Source organism: Mizuhopecten yessoensis, unplaced genomic scaffold (assembly GCF_002113885.1).
Source record: "Mizuhopecten yessoensis strain PY_sf001 unplaced genomic scaffold, ASM211388v2 scaffold11101, whole genome shotgun sequence".
Classification (NCBI taxonomy): Eukaryota; Metazoa; Mollusca; class Bivalvia; order Pectinida; family Pectinidae; genus Mizuhopecten; species Mizuhopecten yessoensis.
Genome location: NW_018408880.1, coordinates 132508 through 151584, shown reverse-complemented (window position 1 = coordinate 151584; position 19077 = coordinate 132508). Strand labels below are relative to the sequence as shown.

At 33.9% G+C, this 19077-nt stretch overlaps 1 protein-coding gene across 2 annotated transcripts in view; it reads right to left on the bottom strand.

Annotated features, from left to right (window-relative positions):
* The window catches only part of LOC110465765 (regulating synaptic membrane exocytosis protein 2-like), a 96779-nt gene that overhangs the window by 36337 nt on the left and 41365 nt on the right, over window positions 1-19077 (bottom strand). For both annotated transcript variants that reach the window (XM_021521838.1, XM_021521839.1), the window contains exons 6-7: window positions 13712-13785; window positions 3646-3757 (exon numbers count right to left, since the gene is read on the bottom strand). In XM_021521838.1, coding sequence (XP_021377513.1) covers window positions 3646-3757; window positions 13712-13785 — 186 coding nt within the window. The remainder of the gene's footprint in view (window positions 1-3645; window positions 3758-13711; window positions 13786-19077) is intronic.

Here is a 19077-nt window from a genome sequence, read left to right as displayed (position 1 = left end):
TTAATTTTCCCTTTGGGGCCCCGCCCTGGCCCCAGGGGTCGGGGTAGGAATCTCAATTTTACAATTTGAAACCATCTACCTCCAAGGATAATTCTCACCAAGTAAAAATAATTTCCTACAGAAAGTTGTCAAAATATACCCAAAAGTGTTATTTCCCTATATAAACTATAGTAAACTTTACCCCCTCCCCAAGGGAGAACGGATAGCTCGGGGGTCCTGAAATTTACAATTTAAGTAAAGCCCCTGATGATCTTTCTTTCCACGTAGAGAAAATCACTGTAGTACCTGTGAGTCTGGAGAAGAAGATTTTTGAAATATTGGATAATTTTCCCTTTGGGGCCCCGCCCTGGCCCCAGGGGTGGGGGTAGGAATCCCAATTTTACAATTTTGAAGCCTCATCTACCAAGGATGATTCTGACCAAGTTGAAAAAAATCCATCCACTGGTTCTTGAGAAGAAGTTGAAAATGTAAAAGTTTACGCACGACGCACGACGCACGACGGACGACGACGGACGAAAAGCGATTGGAATAGGTCACTTGAGCAAAGCTCAGGTGACCTAAAAACTATATTTCAAATCCCAATATGGTCATGGGCCAGTTTTGAAGTATTAAATGGCATAAACATACTGCATAACACAAAACTTTGATCACATACACATCATTTGGGCAGAAATTGCTACGATAGTGACATTACCATGGATTAAACAGGGAATGATTTAAATCTTGGAGGGAGGGGCAAAAATGTGTTAAGGTGGTTTCCTCCCAAAAAAAAGGATGTGCATATTCGTCTTTTTTTCTTTTCATGGAAATTGACAGCCATTGGGTGTATCCTGAAACCCAGGAATTCTCCTGGATTTATCATCATTTAACATCCAACAGAAGTAATGCACATATTATATGATATATGTATAACTGTATACAGGGGAATTTTTCGCTGCAGTTTAATTTTCGCCTTTTTCGCCCTCCGTAATGAATGCAAATTGACTTTTACAGTAAACATTACTAAACGACATAATATACATAGTATAGTTAACTGTGAAAGGCGGAATTAAAACTGGGCTAATAGGGATTTTACCGGCAAAGGGCGAAAATTTAACTTGGCCATTTTTTCCCCCGCATACAGTAACTACATACAATCTGTCTAGTAAAAGATTACCTATCTCATATCTAACCTGAATTTAGGCTGTTTTCAATTATAGAAACTAATTAACAGACTCAATGCATTCTGGAAAGAAAGCTTGCTTTGGAGCAAATAAGATTAAAAAATGAAATACTATTGGAAAATAAGTAATTGGTGAACCTGTAAGTATATATACACTTGCTCAGCAGTATGTGGTTTTAAGGTCACTATTTTTTTCAAACACAACTGCTAATGGTATTGTTATACATTATGGTTGTACAGTGTTTTGTTGTTTTTCTAATTAATTAACAATGCCGGCACTGATAGCTGAATGCCAGAGTTTCTAAGATTATGTTTACATTTTTTGTAGAATAACCCAGAAAAATAAAGAAAAAAAAAGGTTGTAAGATAAAGTATGATTACAATTTTCCCCCCGCTTATCTAACTCGAGTAAGTTAATTTACAAAATTCCAAAAGAAAACGATTTACTCAGGCATGCTTTTTTTTCTTTTCAAACAAAGAATATTTATAATAACATAAATTAGAAAAATACTAAAAAATTATTAAAAGAATTAACTCATTTTGAATACAAATGTTTTCAATGATATCTATTTTTGACAACTGACGTCGAGCCAGACCGTAGTGTAGGAATTTGTTTAAGTTCTTCATTAATTTGCTAAAATCACAATATACAATAACTTTAATTAGCGCATTCATACTTTAGCGCAATAATTAACGTGTGAAAAGCGATAAATTATGAATGCGCTACAATATGTAAATTTATAGTATGATAAATTCACTTGCATTTGATATAAATCAGAATGATTTGATTTTAGCCGATATTTTGTAGTCATTTATGGGATAACCCTACCGTGTTTTGAAAATTGTGGCGGTACAGCGAGATTATACTATCGCAAAATGAGTTTTACCGGCGATACGGAGGAAGGCTAGCTATAGTATAACAGATATTTGTAACAATGTAATCATGATATATACAATGTACCAATGCAAATCTCATAATACAGTAGCATTAACATTATTCCCATTCCAGTTCATATATATCAGGTAACACCACCCAAAGCAGCAACACTTTTGATGTTGTATGCGTTTTCTTCAAAATCTTGGTCTCTCTGCCAGGCTTCATATGCAAATGAGAAATTTTTGGGTAGTATATCATGGTTATACCATTGCAAATTATTTTGATTGACCAATCAAATGCTATCTTAAATTTTAAGTGCTTTATTATTATTGAAGTCTGTGCTTAAACATTTACGAAAAGCAGAAAACAAACAAAAACAGCAACACTGACCTGAAACAGTTTATATGTTTGTAGGAAAGTGGAAAAAAGATTATCTCACATGCATACAAATATTTACAATGTTTCTAATATATGACATTTTAAACATAATTTTGTGCAGTATATATATAATGAAATTGTGTACTATTCATCAACTACTGATGTGCACTACATCATCAAATCATGTGCATTACATCATCAAATTATGTGCATTTTCATCATGTGAATATTTAGACGACCCTGTAGCTAGCCATTGAATTCTAGAGCTGATTTGAACGGTATGGTAAATAATAAATCATAATCTATTATTTTCTTTGGAACAGACTTCTGCGGCCTTGTACACAACCAAGCATTCATCCAGAGTTCTTATTCATAACTTATTCATTCATAATGCTAATTCATAAAATTATATTGAAATTTGAAGGAACTAAATTTGAGTTAAACTAACCTAATTTGAACGAATCGAGCAGTATTCTAAATTAAATACAAATGTTTTTGAAACTCCTTAACACTAGTTTGTTGTTTTTAAATATTAAACTGATATTCTTCTGAATAAGCATAAAAATTTAAAAGAAAAAAAAAATCATGCAAAAATCAAGACTGTATTAAAATCATGCTTCTTAACGAAGAAAGCTTTACTTATAACACCCGAGGTACATAAAATGCATGAGGAAAATAAATAGAACTGCTCTGATTGGTTAATATTGCCAGCAAGCAGGTAATAAGAACTAATAATGATAAAAAATTATTGTGAAAAAATTTATATATTAAAACAAATGTTTGAAATGTTTACAAAACATGAAAGCAATGATTTTTTGTATGTTTCCAAATCCACATTTTGTTACTAAGTTAAAGACCTTGTTTTAAGGTAAATATTTTCTTCTTTAAATATGACTATTACGATTACATACCTGTACACCATTTTTGATTTTGAACCCTCCTTGAAAAAATATCTTTCAAAATGACCTTGACAATTACATACTTCTTTTTCAATTCCTATCCCCCTTGTAATTTTATTTTGACTAAATATCATGTTGTAAAATCAATATCTATGATAATGCTCCTGAAACTGAAAGTTGATACCCTTCCGTAAACAGATGAATAATGAGTGGCTGAGTACAAGTGCGGTAAGTCTATATATAGTAATGTACAAGGAATATTATTTTGTTCTCCATCGAGAGCCCCACCCTGATCAAATATTTCCCTACCCCGGGGCCTGTCTACTCACCCAAGATCGCACCAGAGTCGTCTTTTCCCGTACCTTCCAAAACCGTTTTCTTCAGTATCATGTGACCGATCCTTTTCACTCCGTCTGCAGATGTCTGCCACGTCACTGGATGCTGAAGAAATTAAACACAAAACGTGTACCAAAACAAGGCTAAGTAGTTACCTCATTCACCCCTGAAATTTCATAATGAACTATTCCAATTTTTGAATTGGAAGAGTTCAAATGTGTCTTTAAGGGTGAGTGAGTTAATGGTGTTTTAATACATTGTGACTATACTTACACTATCCAATGTATCTTAAGGATCCCTGTACCACTGCCAAAAACTTAAAACTATAATTCAGAAACATTTTTATTTGCATGAAAATATATTTAATAAATCATTTCGAAAAAGAAACCATTACGGAAGTTTACCAAAATAGAATTAAAGATGAAATAAACAGAATTAACAACAGTGTTTTGAGAGTTAAAAATGCACTGAGCCACACCTGGATTTGAACTCTAGACCTCTGATCACAACATCGTAGCTGAAACACACGGGGTACCTACTATAGCCAAACAAAAGTAAGGGGAGGTAACTTTATCAATGAAAACCAACAGTGAAATTCTCTAGTGGGTTTATTCTGCAGTGGGACAGAGATACTTTATATATAATTGAATTCAGTATCTGGTTGTTAATCAGCAAGAAAATAACAGGCATGTTAAGGCCGGTGTCACTCACCTGCTATACCTGAGCAAGGACCCCCTTTTTTAAATGGTTTTCCCAATTTCGAACCATGATTACCATTACAGATAACTAAATGAACAACTCAATTATAATACAAATACTTGGCTTGAGCAATGTTATGAACACATGTAAAATATAATCTCATGGAAGTTATCAATTTTAATTATTTGAAAGCATCTCAGAGATTTAGAAAACAGAATGGCTATATTGAATATTGAATTAACTCGGAGCCACCACCATCACCCCCACCCAGACACACACACATAAGCTGAAATTGACAAGATAGAACCACAGAGTTGAAAATGTCTCACTCAGAATATTCCTTTACTCAACCCACATCCCTTTAAAATCGACTTTATACCGAAAAAAATTATATCTGTGAAACTTTCACCCTTTTCCCAAAAACTCTATTTTCACCAAGTGTAAATTTCACCCTTCACATCAAATTACTACATATGTTATGTCACGCCCTTGTTACGGAGGGCAAAAAAGGCGAAAATTAAACTGTAGCAAAATTTCCCAGTAAACAGTATAAAGTTCAGGGATGTTTTGTACAACATTTAGTGTAGTTATTTTTCATAATACCAAATTAATTAACTCATTCACCCCTGAAAACACATTTGAACTCTTCCAAATCAATGGTTGGAATGGTTCATTATGAAATTTCAAGGGTGAATGAGTTTAAGAGTAACTCTTAGAATATTTACCCTATTTTCCCTTTTGGACCCCACTCATCTTCCCCAAAGGGAGCTTCCTTTTTACATCACTAAATTAATCCTCGTTGTTCAGATGATGCTTTTTTAGGTTAAAATCCAATCGCACATTCTCAAAGTGTATTCTTCTAAAACATTACCCTTATTTAAACTATTCAGCTCAACCTTTCCAACTCCATTTATTTACACACTATTGAATCCTTTTCGCTTCTCAGAGATTTTCCATATTGTACATGTACTAAATCTTATCAAAACTTCTGTGGTCATTTTGGACAAGTAGTCTTTTAAACAAAAAGTTGTTGACAGCTGCTATGCTTATTTAAGGCCTAAGCTCAAATGGTCCTTTAGGAACCTGATGAGCTAAACAAAACAAAAACACAAAAAAATTGTGTTCATCCAATAATTTTTCATGAATATTTTCAAGTTTTTGTGTTCATCTGACATCTTTGCACACAAATTTAGTCCAGTATATCAATCTTTTTAAAAATAAACTACATACGGTAACCTTATATATTTTTGTGGTAATTATATTTTAGCACTTTTCCACACCATTCTGTTAAGTTCAGATTGTACTTATTGAAGAATCATTTTTTATATGTCAGTCTTTTTTAGGAGTGCACCTATCAATGATTTTGTTTGTAATGTAAGTCCGGGCTGGAAAAGGTTGACTCATCACTTCCTATTCATTTGATACCCATGCCATAAGACAGTGTAGTATTTTGTAGAATTGTTCTGGCAATTTGTCATTTGTAGACAATTAACAGTATAATTTCGAATAGCTTTGAACCTGTGTATTATAACATTCAAGGCTTTGTAATAAAGATAGGTTGAATATGGTGAATTTTTCGTTCAATATGGTTGCACCAAATCTTGTTTCAGTGTCTAATTTTTAACAAAAGGGTGTTTTTACTACTTATCATATTCAGAAACAAGATTCCTCTTTCTTTTTGAGTTTCTGGATCAGTAATCTTTTGAGTAAGCTTCCAAAGTTTTAACTATCCAGTTGTTTTGAGTAAGAAAGTTTCCTGAGTAAGAAAGTTTCCATCTGTGGAATATTTGAGTAATATATTCCACAGAAACAAGTGTCCTGTCGTCTGAGCGTTATTTCACGGTCACAAGATTGATGTCTTTTGAGTTAGATTCCACAGTAAAAATATTTTGGTCTTTTTGAGTGAGGTTCAGTAGCAATAATGTCCATCTTTTTTCATTGAGTTTCCACACTAATAAACCCACTGTCCTTTTGAGCATTTCATGAACATGACATTCCTTTCATGACAATCCTGTCTTTGTGGGTGGTCACGTAGTCAAATGGAATAGCCTTCTTTCTTCTGAGTGAGATTCCGCAGTAAAAATGTCTTCTAAGTGAGATTCCACAGTAAAAATGTCTTTTGAGTGAGATTCCACAGTAAAAAAATGTCTTCTGAGTGAGATTCCGCCTTAGGAAGGTTTCTGACTTTAAAGTGCTTTCCCACAGGAAATACAGTAAGGGTTCCTTTCTCCGAAGCGAGATTGCACAGTAGTACAATTTCTCAATTTAAAATGGTATCCCAGAGCAATAAGTTTCCTGTCTTTTGAATGACATTCCACAGTAAAAATAGGATGAAATGAAGGAAGAGCAATTAGGAGAAAGTTGCATGAACAGTTTGAGAAATGTAAGTTTGAGGGTGAAAGTTGAAAAGTTAATGGTATTAACTTAAGTCGGAGCATTGGCATCAACAGCATGTAGAACAGTAGCAAATAAAAAAATTTGGAGGAGAAAAAATAGCTATACAATATGCAACAGCAACAGACAAGGAGTGGCAGTAGCAAGAGTTGAGAAACTGAGAAGAAGAGAAGTGAAGAAGCAGCAAGAATAAGATCAACTGCTACAAACAGCAAACAACCAAATATTGGAGAGGAAAGGACCAATAGCAGCAGACAGGGAAACAGAAAACATGAAGGAGATCACTAGCAGCAGTCAGAGTAATAGCAGAGGATGAAAAAGAACCTTTAGCAGCAGTTGGACATGCACACAGCAGAAGAGGGAAGAGGAAGACAGGATCACAAGCAGTCATAGTAATAGCAGAGGATGAAAAGAATCTTTAGCAGCAGTTGGACGAACAGCAGAAGAGGGAAGAGGAAGACAGGATCACTATCAGTCATAGTAATAGCAGAGGATGAAAAAGAATCTTTAGCAGCAGTTGGACATGCACACAGCAGAAGAGGGAAGAGGAAGACAGGATCACAAGCAGTCATAGTAATAGCAGAGGATGAAAAGAATCTTTAGCAGCAGTTAGACGAACAGCAGAAGAGGGAAGAGGAAGACAGGATCACTATCAGTCATAGTAATAGCAGAGGATGAAAAAGAATCTTTAGCAGCAGTTAGACGAACAGCAGAAGAAGGAAAAAGAAGACAGTATCACTAGCAGTCAGAGTAATAGCAGAGGATGAAAAAGAACCTTTAGCAGCAGTTGGACAAACAGCAGAAAATGAAGATGAAGAGGATTGTTAGGAGATGTCAGAACAGTAACAGATGAAAGAAAGAGTCTTTAGCAGCAGTTGAACAAACATCAAAACATGAAGAGGAAGAGAAACAGAGAATCAGGGAGTCCGAGAAAGCACAGAGGAGGAAAAGAGTCTCTAGTAGCATTTAGACAAACATCAGGAAAAGGGAAGAGGAAGACAGGATTACTAGCAGCAGTCAGAGAAATAACAGAGGAGAATAGAGTATTTAGCAGCAGTTGGGCTTGAAGCAGAAAATGAAGAAAAAGGAGAGAATCATAAGCAGCAGTACTAGTGAGAGAAATAACAGAGGAAGATGAGAGTCTTAAGTAGTAGTTTGATAAACATCAGAACATGAAGGGAATCAGACGCAGCAATCAGAGTAGTAACAGAGGAGGGAATGAAGAGTGCATTGAGCAGCATTTGGACAAAAAGAGGAAATAAAGATGAATATGATCACTAGCAGCAGTCAGAGTTGTAACAGAAGAGGAAGAGGGTGTTTAGCTGCAGGTGGACAAGCCAAAGAATATAAACAGGAAAAGGATCAGATGCGTCAATCAGAATGGTAAAAGAATATAAAGAGGAAGAAGAGAAGCAGCATCACTATCGATAAACCAAATACAGGTGAGAGGTGTAGGATAAAGACACAGAGATGCCAGGATGAGGAGAAGATGAGCATCACTGAGAAGTTGATGGTCAATGAGAATGACATATTAATTGGTGAAGCAGCAAGGGCAGGTAGCAGAAGAAGATGAGAGAAAGCAATACTTGAGGATGACATGCATGAGACATATCAGGTGAAGGTGTATCAGCAGCTGAAAGAGTGAAGAAGCAACATGAGGAGTAGAAAAGGTATCAGAAGTAGAGGAACTGCAGCGGGATCAGTAAGAACTGGAGAGGGAGGACTTCCTTTTTGAAAGACACTTATGGGAACCTTCGTTTTTTGTAAATTGTATAAGGAAGTGGAGGGGTCAAAAGTGAAACCCCAGAAAATACAAAAGTGAGGTACCCCAGCTGGTAATCAATGTTTTGTTTTGGTAGACAAGATTTACAGCATTATGTTTGTGGCATAGGTCATTCATTGTGCATGTCTCTGCTTTTAGGGGAAATATAATTTTCTATGACATCTACGCTATTTCCACCCGTCATTATTAAAAGTTTGTTTAATTTTGCCAAAAAAGATCTCATACACGCAAATTGACGACAATTACAACAAAGTTTAATGGGATGCTAAAGGGGGATCTCCAGATTTCTTCATAACCTGTATTTCAAATATGAAAAATATATCAGTGATTTTATGTTTCAGAATTCTGATTTTTGTTTCCTATGAATGTTTAGATAATCCATCAACGGTCTTAAAGGGTAACAGAATGATTTCAGGACACACAGATGTACTTGGACTGATACAGTATATAATATACAGATTTACAAATGTCCAGGTGTTCACTCATTCACCCCTGAAGACTCATTTGAACTCTTCCAATTCAAAGTTGGAATAGTTAATTATGAAATTTCAGGGGTGAATGTGTTAATGGAATCCTATGTAAAGCTATTTTCGACATTTCAAGGGTTGAACTCTCTTACATTCTCTGATCCCCCTAAATACGTCATGACAAGATTTAACGTTCTGCATGCGCCACCTAATGAATGATATAAGTTGATTAGTTTGTTTCTTTGACGTACATCAAAAGGTAAAATGAACAGGCTTTGAAGTCGGGTGTCGCTCCTCTGTAATCTTCAAAGGACAGGTATCAGCCTAGCGAGCGGCCTTTTTTTAACTTGAGACCAATCACATAGCTAGCAGCGTGTGCCTTAGATTTTTTATGACACATCCCAGGGGTGCAGAGAATGCAAGTGATTGTATACGTAATCCAAGGAATTTCGGGGATGCTCTCAAAATGGAGTTAAATTTTCTGTACATAACATTGTTATATTCTCATACTCATTATCCAGCATTCCCACAACTTTATTTTTTATTTTTGAAGCTATTACAACTAAATAGAAATCAAATCCCTTATTAAGTGACATTTAAAAGGAGTTTGTGGCTAGAGTTTTATACGAAATCACACTAACAGAAGTTAAACAACCAGACAAAGGCCTTTTATGCATAAAACACCTATTGTTTTAACTCATTCACCCCTGATATTTCATAATGAGTTATTCCAACCTTTGAATTAGGAAGAGTTCAAATATTTCTTCAGGGGTGAATAAGTTAAAAAGGACGTGAAGATGTGACTTGTAATATTATTATTATTATGAAAATACATTTAGACAAACAAAGTAAATGCAAACATACAAATAATGAATAACGAATTTTACATGAGAGTACAATTTATAAATACCGTTGATCAAATAAGACACGAGCTATAATAAAAATAGTTAGTTTTCATGCACAAAACATGCAAACTAATACATGAGTCAGACACTTGAAAGCAGCTGAAGTTAGGCAGGCACCAATGAGAGCAAGGCAACATGACCTTTGACCTCTTATGTCAGTTTTTAGGGACTTCCTGACCTTGAATCTATAAATCGATGGACAAAAACCATCTTTGTTTTTAATATTTCCACCTCACAATTAATTACATGGTTATAACAAAACATTTTTTGTCGCACCAAGTTTTTTGTTCATATCTATTTTAATCATGTTTTAAATCCGATTAATCGCTTAATCATTAAAAAGTGTTATATGTTCATATATGTATAGCGTAACTTTTTATACAACAAAACAGCCATACGATTTTGCCCAATTTTATTTACTTATCAAATTTTATACAAAATTTCAATGAACCAGGTTTTTTTATTCTTATTTTTATAAATCAGAGAGAAATTCAACATATTATAAAAATAGATAATCTGGTGAAATATTATTATTACAATATCTGTCTTCACATATTAATATTATGATTTGATCTTGTCATTTTTATTGTTCATAAAATGTTTTCTGTGCCCAGTTTTAAAAATGATTATCTTGTCTGTATTCCGTCTTTGCGTATTGCAGAGTTATCTTCTCTTGGGAGCAGGTATTGATTGTTAGGTCATTGGTTTGTGTGAGAAAATTACGTCGTTTTCTCAAAAATTGATGATGTTACTCTCACAAACAAGTGACGTAACAATCAATACCTGCTCCCCATAGAAGATAACTCTGCAATATGCAAAGACGGAATACCCTTGATACAAGTATGTGTAATTCAAATCTCATAAACATGCCTGCTTTTACAATTAGTTTAATTTGGAACGCTCTTGAATTTTTGCAACCTTTCACAAACTCAAAAATATACAGTGTGATAGTTAATTTTCCAGTATCCACATGTGTTTGGAGGTTTACCACCGAGTCATTTGTTTTGATTCTCGATTTTATATTAAAAATGTTTCGCTTATTTACCATATTATCATAACAAAGATGGAATGAATAATAAAATATAAAACGAAATTATGTTGCTTAAATTTTTTCAAAATTTTTGTTCTAGCTGTTTTACTGTATTCCTTTAAGCAGTAGATATAGATGTTATCCATGCTAGATAAACTTCTTGTGATAAAAAGGATAAACTTTTGTTTTCTAAAATCAAATAAATTTCAGATATGCCATAAACTGCAAGAACATAAAACGACAGAACACATTGATACAAACGCTTGCTATAATGAAATTAATTCAGGGATGATTTAAAAGCCACATCTCTCTGCAATCTCAGTGTAGTCAATCAAATACAAATAATATCAAACTACATTATGAAAATAAATCTCAAAAGGATAAGTGACAGCAAACTTAATGTATATAGTGATAGGTAGAAAATAAATTGATGTGTCACAAAACTGATACCATAATGCTTGAACAGGTATAACCTTTTTTCTTTCTTCATTTTTAAAATTCCTTGGTGGCAGTAATCTTAATTTCAGTATGGGTATTTTTTTTACGTTTTTTAACTACAAATCAAACGGCCAAAGTTTTTCATACCCTTAAAGAAAACATGACAAGTGCATCATTTTTAAAGAGAAAAAAATATAAGAAAGGATTGCTTAAATCTTCTACATTACTTTGTAGAATTTAATTTTAACTTTAGCTAGCAAATTGTGCTATAAAAAGGAGAGAAAAAAAATGAAAACTTTTTGTGCAGAAATATTCTTTGAGGGCCAACAGAAAAGAAAAAAAATCCAAATATAATAAATATATCTTAAAATTTGATATAGCTATTTCAAAACATTCCCAAAATAATTTAATTTACCAGAATTGTGTGGTTATTTTTTTTCAAATCTTTAAAAGCACTTTTGGATCCCTGGAATGAAGTGAGACAGAAAAAGAAAGTCAAAATAGAGATAAATAGTCACACATATTTATATTTAAATTAAAATAGATTAAATCTGAATTAAAAATAAAATACATTCTATTACACAGTATAATGTTTCAATCTGCCAATTGTTCAATATTTATGGGAAAAATCTGCTGCGGAAGACAATGGATATGACACTAAATACATGACAAAGTTATAGAGATTTAATGGAAAATTCCCGGTTTTAAAATGTTTGCCATGACAAATTTTCCATCATCTATCCTATAAAAAAAATTAGGATGTTTTTTTTTAAATATTTGATGAAAAATTAATATTTACAATCCTTCTTTTAATCTTTTGAAACACTTGAGAAAATTATTATGCAACTAAGCTGTTTCTTATTTTTTTTATAAAATATCAAAACTAAGCATAAGTTCGAATTTTATTTGTTCATGTCTATATGGACTCTAAATGCTGGATTTCAAATTTCGTGAGACTAGGATGTGAAGGAAAAACTTTTTTTTAAATAACTAATTCTTCTCATACATATAATGCTTTATGTACCTTGCATTTGTATATGTCCTCGTTAAGAGTTTGGCTACTACTCGAATGCCCGGTGTCAATTCCCGAGTCCTTAATTTGATGTTCAGCCCAGCGAGCGTCTTGCTCAGCTGTTTTGACCTTTCCCTTGCCCTCTGAACAATGTGAGCGTTTGGTTTTAGTCATTGAGAGTTGACTTTGGGAGACCTGACGGTACCTACTAGCTTGCTGCCTACAGCTGCCTGCAAGAGCAGACCCTGCAAACGAAAAATTAAAGCAATACTGAATCCAAAAGCTGCGTATAGTCTTTACAAATCAAACCAAAAGTGTTTTTATGATAAATGTACAGATTTTTTGATGGTCACACATCCCCCCAAAAAATTTGGATGGGGTTTCATTTATTGATTAGAAACAGAGGATTTTTATTTTTCTAATAAAATTTATGAAAATAAAATAAAAAGTAATATTATTTTTATTTTTGGTGTTTTATTATTACTTCCCTTTAAAAGATTTGATGGGAAACTATTTTTGAAAATCATGTAACACATGTTTTTTCTAAAAATTAATTTTCAATTATATATAGATCCCATCAAAAGAATTGGACATTTATCATATTTTTTCCTAAAAAGGCCGTAACATTGACATCCCTGCTGTCCATCTCAGATTAATCCATTTTGTACTGCCACACAGCATTTAATTGACCTAAAAAGATCTTTGATCAATTTTGTTACAAAAGGGAGTTTTTTAAACAAAAATAAGAGACACTGAAAAAGACAGCTGAGATATTTTGTTCTAACAACTAATGTGACCCATACCTAAGCAATGTTTCCTGAAATGGCCATGGTCATTTGTAAAATTTTAGGCATGTAAAATGAGTTGCCTCCCTTAGGTTAATTAGGAAAATGCATTCCTCATCAAGAAACATCACTTTTTAAGTATCTTATACAATACAGAAACCTCTTACTTTCATGACAACCAAAATACAATACATGGACAATTTAAAAAAAAAAAACCATTTAATTACCAATTTTCAAAATTACAATAAACTGTTTTCAGAGAATATTTTTTAAATGAATTAACCACAAAACAAACATTGTACCCATATAGGATACAAGATCAGAGGTCGTTATGAAAGGTCATAGTTTATATAAAGAACCTTTGACCCTGAATGTCATTAAAGAAGTGTATGCTGATTGGTTGTCACTCCAGTAGACATATCACCATATATATGTTTATGTACATTGTAACAACAGTATATTACTAGACAGCAAGCATGTTTGGCATGTGTGGCAACAACCAACCTCCATCTGCACCATTTCACATGCAAAGGGCAGATAACTCACCGATAAAAACTTTTTGATTTTTGCTGCTAGTATTTCATCTTTCCTCCAGCGTTCCTCTCCCATTTCAAACTCTCCTACAGTTAATATCAACATACTTCATCAATAACTTAACTCTGAGTTAAATTTAGGTAATTGTCAAATTTCATTATAAATGTAGGTCACACAATTTTTTCGAACTTTTAACCCTTTCACCACTGTTGAGCATAATGGACTCATCAAGATCAATGCATGGAAGAGTCTACTAAAAGTACATAGGGGTGAAAGGGTTAAGGATTAGACTAGATAATAGATTCGTCTATATTGATGTATAGACCAAATTCCAATGTGCATCTTTACATAAACTGCTTCGGTTCTCGTCTGCAATCCTTAAAATCCAAAATCAGAAATTAAAAAGTGTCATTTTCAGTTACAACAGAAATAATGCAACATACTTTCTATGAATGGGGCAATGATTTTTATGTACTTGATCTATCAAATGCCGTGTTTCAAATCCAGGACAAGTTGAGCCGGGGCAAATACTGACATGCATAAGGCCATATAATGTATAGGTCATTGAGAATATGTCCAAGTCATCTTTTCTAAATTCATGAATAATGCTCCAATTCCTGATGTCAGAAGACATGGTTGTAGACCATTTTTCAAGTGTTACAGATGACGCCTTCATTTGGTCTATCACTTGATAGATTCAACTCACAAAACACACAAACCAATAAAAAAAGTATGTTACAAACATTATTGAATTATTTTGTAATTTACAGAAAAATGAGGTCAGAATAATTCCTTTTTGCTCTCCAGTCTCCATGTTGTTTTTACCTGCAATGCTCTCTAAACAAGGGAAATAACACTTGCTTGATAAAGCTATACATCACATTGCTATATACTACATGAGATTTGCAGCTGTAATAAATAAAGAATTTACTAAAGTAATTATAAAATGGTTATCATGGATATTATTTTAATAGGTTTAAACTCAATCCAACCTTAACTCTTATCTCTTAACTCTTAACTTTGTGGTAAGCAAAATCTAAGGGAAATGTTTGGCAAATTAAAAAATACTCATTTTGAATTCAAAATAGATATATTTTGATAAACCTGCAATGCATGGCTATTAGTTTTTGTGTACGACTTTTCACAATTACTTGCTTTGTGTCTATTTAGTCTTATCTTTGAGTTTAGTGAAAACTATGGAAAATGCTTGGTTAAGGGATGTTTTCCCCATTAGTTTGCGTTTCCGATTCTACATATTACACTTTTAGGATATCATAGAGTTAGGAATATATTTGTTACATTTTTATTTTACCTATGGTTTGTGGTCAAGTTCAGATATAAGCTACATTCACATTGTACGTGTGATATGTGTTAGAATTTAGGATACAAGCTTAAGTCACACACATATTATATGTGTCATGTTTTAGAGTTAAGGGTATATGATACATAAATCTAAGCTTTAACTTCGTGCAATAATCGGCTTTGATGACTTTTTATTTACGATATTACCTTGTACAAATTTAAAATTAACTCAGTCTATGAATATGCAAGACTTTCAATTTCAACATCTTTTATTTGTTTAAGTTATCCCCCCAAAGTCATATAAAGACAATGTCAACAGATGACAAAGCAACTCAATGGACTGAATTGCCGTAATCTGGTTACGATAGTGAGACAACAGGCCTGGTGAAATTCCGACAATAGTCTAACAAAAGATAAAAGAAAACATAAAGCTCTGAAATGTTGGTACAGTAATGGCAACTTGGGTCTGTTTTTTTAATTCTAAGAAAAGGGAAGCTCCTACACTTACAGGCACAGAGGAAAATGTCTTTATATTAATAAATGAACATATTATTTAACAAAATAGTTCCCATGATTCTTAGTGAGGAACTCTCTTGGAAAAGAGATTTACATGTATGTCACCATGTGACATTTATCCTTAACTCAACCCACTCCTTAAATCATATAATGAACTATTCCAACCACTGAATTGGAAGTGTTCAAATGTGTCTTCAGGGGTGAATGATTTAAAGTTTATAAAAATATGTCAAGATATAGATAATGTGTCAAGGTGCATGGTGCATAAAACAACCCTTCAGGTCAGGAATTTGGAAAAAATATACACATGTATTTTGTAGAAGGCGACTAAAAAGGACACCCCAGCAGAATGGGGGTTTACTTTTGTTTATCACCTACTTGGGGACAAAAAATTAAAGTGACCAAAATAAATCTGCTGCGATCATGGAGATATTTTGGATCTTTATATTTTCACTTACGAACAACCTTTTATTTCCTAGCGCCTAGTTTGGCAACATCTCACCTTTGGCAAAAGTAAGGAAGGCACTAGGATTTGTCCCCAGGTCAGGACATACCAATGGTATAGGTGTTATTCCCCCCCAAGTCAGGACATACCAATGGTATAGGTGTTATTCCCTGCTGAAATGCTCAGTATTAAGGGTAATTGCAACGACTGGTAAATCTGTTGTCAGTATAATATTAATGCGCCTAGGTGAAATACTCTGCTGGATGCATGTCTTTGGAATGGTATTTCAGTGAAGTAAGCACTCTAAAGTTGGCATCTGATTCGCACTATCGCAGACAGGCAAATACCAACATACTACATCCAGCACATAAACATTACACACACACACACACTATACACGCATGGAGGAATAACCTTAAACTACCTTGGTTGTTAATAGGATGCTTAAACCCATATAATCTACAGAAGTAGCCTGTGTAAGAAACATAAAGATTGTGTTGGTCAAGGTTATGTATAATTGTCATGGCCAGTTTTTATCTATCAATTTTTGTATATCAGGGTAAAGTTTGTACTGGCCAAAATCGTCTTGATAAAGTCAAGTTGGTATTGGGCAACATCATAAAGACTATGCCAGTGTTGGTCACTATATATATATATATATAACCTGAGAGAAAGGATCCCTGCAGTCCTACCACGCTGTTGTTTTTCATATATAGCTATTACCTCCCTTTAGCTTCTGTTTGGATATAACTGTAGCACAGTTTGCCATGACACTTCTGTTGAACAGATAGTTGGTTAGAGAGATAGTATATCAATCTTTATTCCAGTGTTCAAATCCCTGTCTAGCCTCGCTGCTGGGTTTTTTTCCATTCAGAACCCTATTGTTGATTATATTTTGTTTATTTCATCTTTATTATTTCTCAAAAAAGTCCTGCAGGTATGGTTTTCTTTCAGAAATGATTTATCAAAACTAGAGTCATGCCAGAAAAAAGGTTTCCAACACTTTGTTCCAGCTTATGCCAAAGGTACCCGTTCGGCGATCCTTAAGATTGCTTTTCGCTATCAATATATCTAGCATATGACAGGGCCAACTTTTTAAAATGTGATTTCCGAGAACTAAAACGCTGACACATCAGCAAGTTCTCTGTCATGTGCCTAGCTGTAACACCCCCAATATTCTCTTCAGTAACAGTGACCTTGACCTTAGAAATCTCTTGGACCCCTTTTGAGCATAACATATTGCAGTGCATCACCATGGCAATTTTCAAACAACTCTGGGTGTTAATTACGGGGAATTTGGCATTGCTATCCAAGTGTTTATGTGAAACTCTTTTTTAATCGCTATTCCAATATTTACCGGTGATCTAGTGTTACCTACCAGATCGAGAGGGTCAGAGGTCAAACTCTTAAATAAACACAATCGAAATTCTCCAGAAAATAAATACCAACACCTATCTGTCTAATACATGTCAAGGTATAAAATGGGATCATATTAGTCATCCATGGTCACATGACTGATCTATTTTTACATCAGCCAGCACGATTTGTACACAGTAATCTTTGTGACAGGTGGTGTAAAGTCAGTTTGAGTTCAACAGGTACATGCCTTACTTATATTACCTAGTCTAGAATATTAAACCATGTTAGATTTAGATAAGTTGCATTGAATTATTTTCTTGCAAATATTTTCAAAATCAATGAAATTTTAAACTTTAAAAACTGTGTTTGTTGAGTGTTTCTATCTATGTTGGTTCCTGCCCCCCCCCCCCCCCCCCCCCCCCCAATTTCATTACAAAAAAAATCATTCTACCTCTCTGTACACTAGTTTTCTTTAAGATGTTGCATAAACAAACTCTTCATAACTGTACAGTTGTTTAATATCACGGGGCTAATATTTGGCGATTGTCTCAATTGGAACTATTTTTGTGGGGGTTTAAATTTTACGCAACACAGTCTAGTCCAACTTCGTGGTCACTGACAGAGCTTTAATTAAGCTTCCATATACATTGAAGGTAAAGGGTAAACTGATTGGTCTACAAGTAAATAAGATAAGCATGGGACAACCATAGAGTCAGGGACATGTCCAATTCATAGGCCTTTTTTTTCATTATTCAGTTTAAGCGTGTCCAAAGTGAAAAAGACGTTTTAACTTAATTCTTTAATAACTACCCTGGGAGGGGGGTGTTTGACATCAAACTGATATTGACACATCGCAGCATTGAAGTTTGGTTGACTTGGTTTTTGGACAGTAAAGAGGCAAACATGTCTACAATTTGTTGTGTGATTGTATATATATAGTCACTATATGATTATAATTCACAGAAGTAACATTTGCTGGGTTTTAAGTTTGACACAATCTTTGAATATAGGGAAATTTGGATGCCACAGTGGATATTATATAACGCACTTGGCCTGGGTTTGATTCCTTGATTGGACATGAAATGGTATGAGAACACCTGCCCGACCACATTGGTTTTCTCCGGGTATTATGGTTCACTCCCACTTTAAGACCCCCTGCACGCTAACATCTGTACCGCCAAGAGTGATTAATGTAAGTTTTAATTTATTTTTTATTTTTCATAATATTTGTCAAATAACATTTTATAACTTTTAGTTGGAATGAAATGTAATGCCCTGTGCATAATACCAACTGTTTAGTAGCTAATATATATAGCCAAAGTACATTATGAATGACATCAAGCACAAAATTATTCATGAAATTAAGAGAAAAAATAATTATGAAAATATGAATTGATATTGATGACTCATAAATTAGTCAGTGGAAAAAATAAAGTGGGTCGGGTCTGCTGTATACTACAGTCCATACATGTATGTGCATGATCAATTGACTCATTCATGTATACATAATTTGCACAGGAGGTATCGACTCATTTGGAATAATACTTCTACAGAAAGAAGGTGAAATGTCACTGATATATGTGACAACCAGGATTGGTTTGGTTTGTCTGGGCTTTATTTATATAAATATATAATACCGTCCTATTAACAGCTTTGGTCATTTAGAATGTGTCAGGTCTTGGTGGGGGAGGAAAAGAGGAATGCCCGGAGAAAAACCACTGACCAGTGGCCAGTACCCGCGACTGCCCCAGTTATA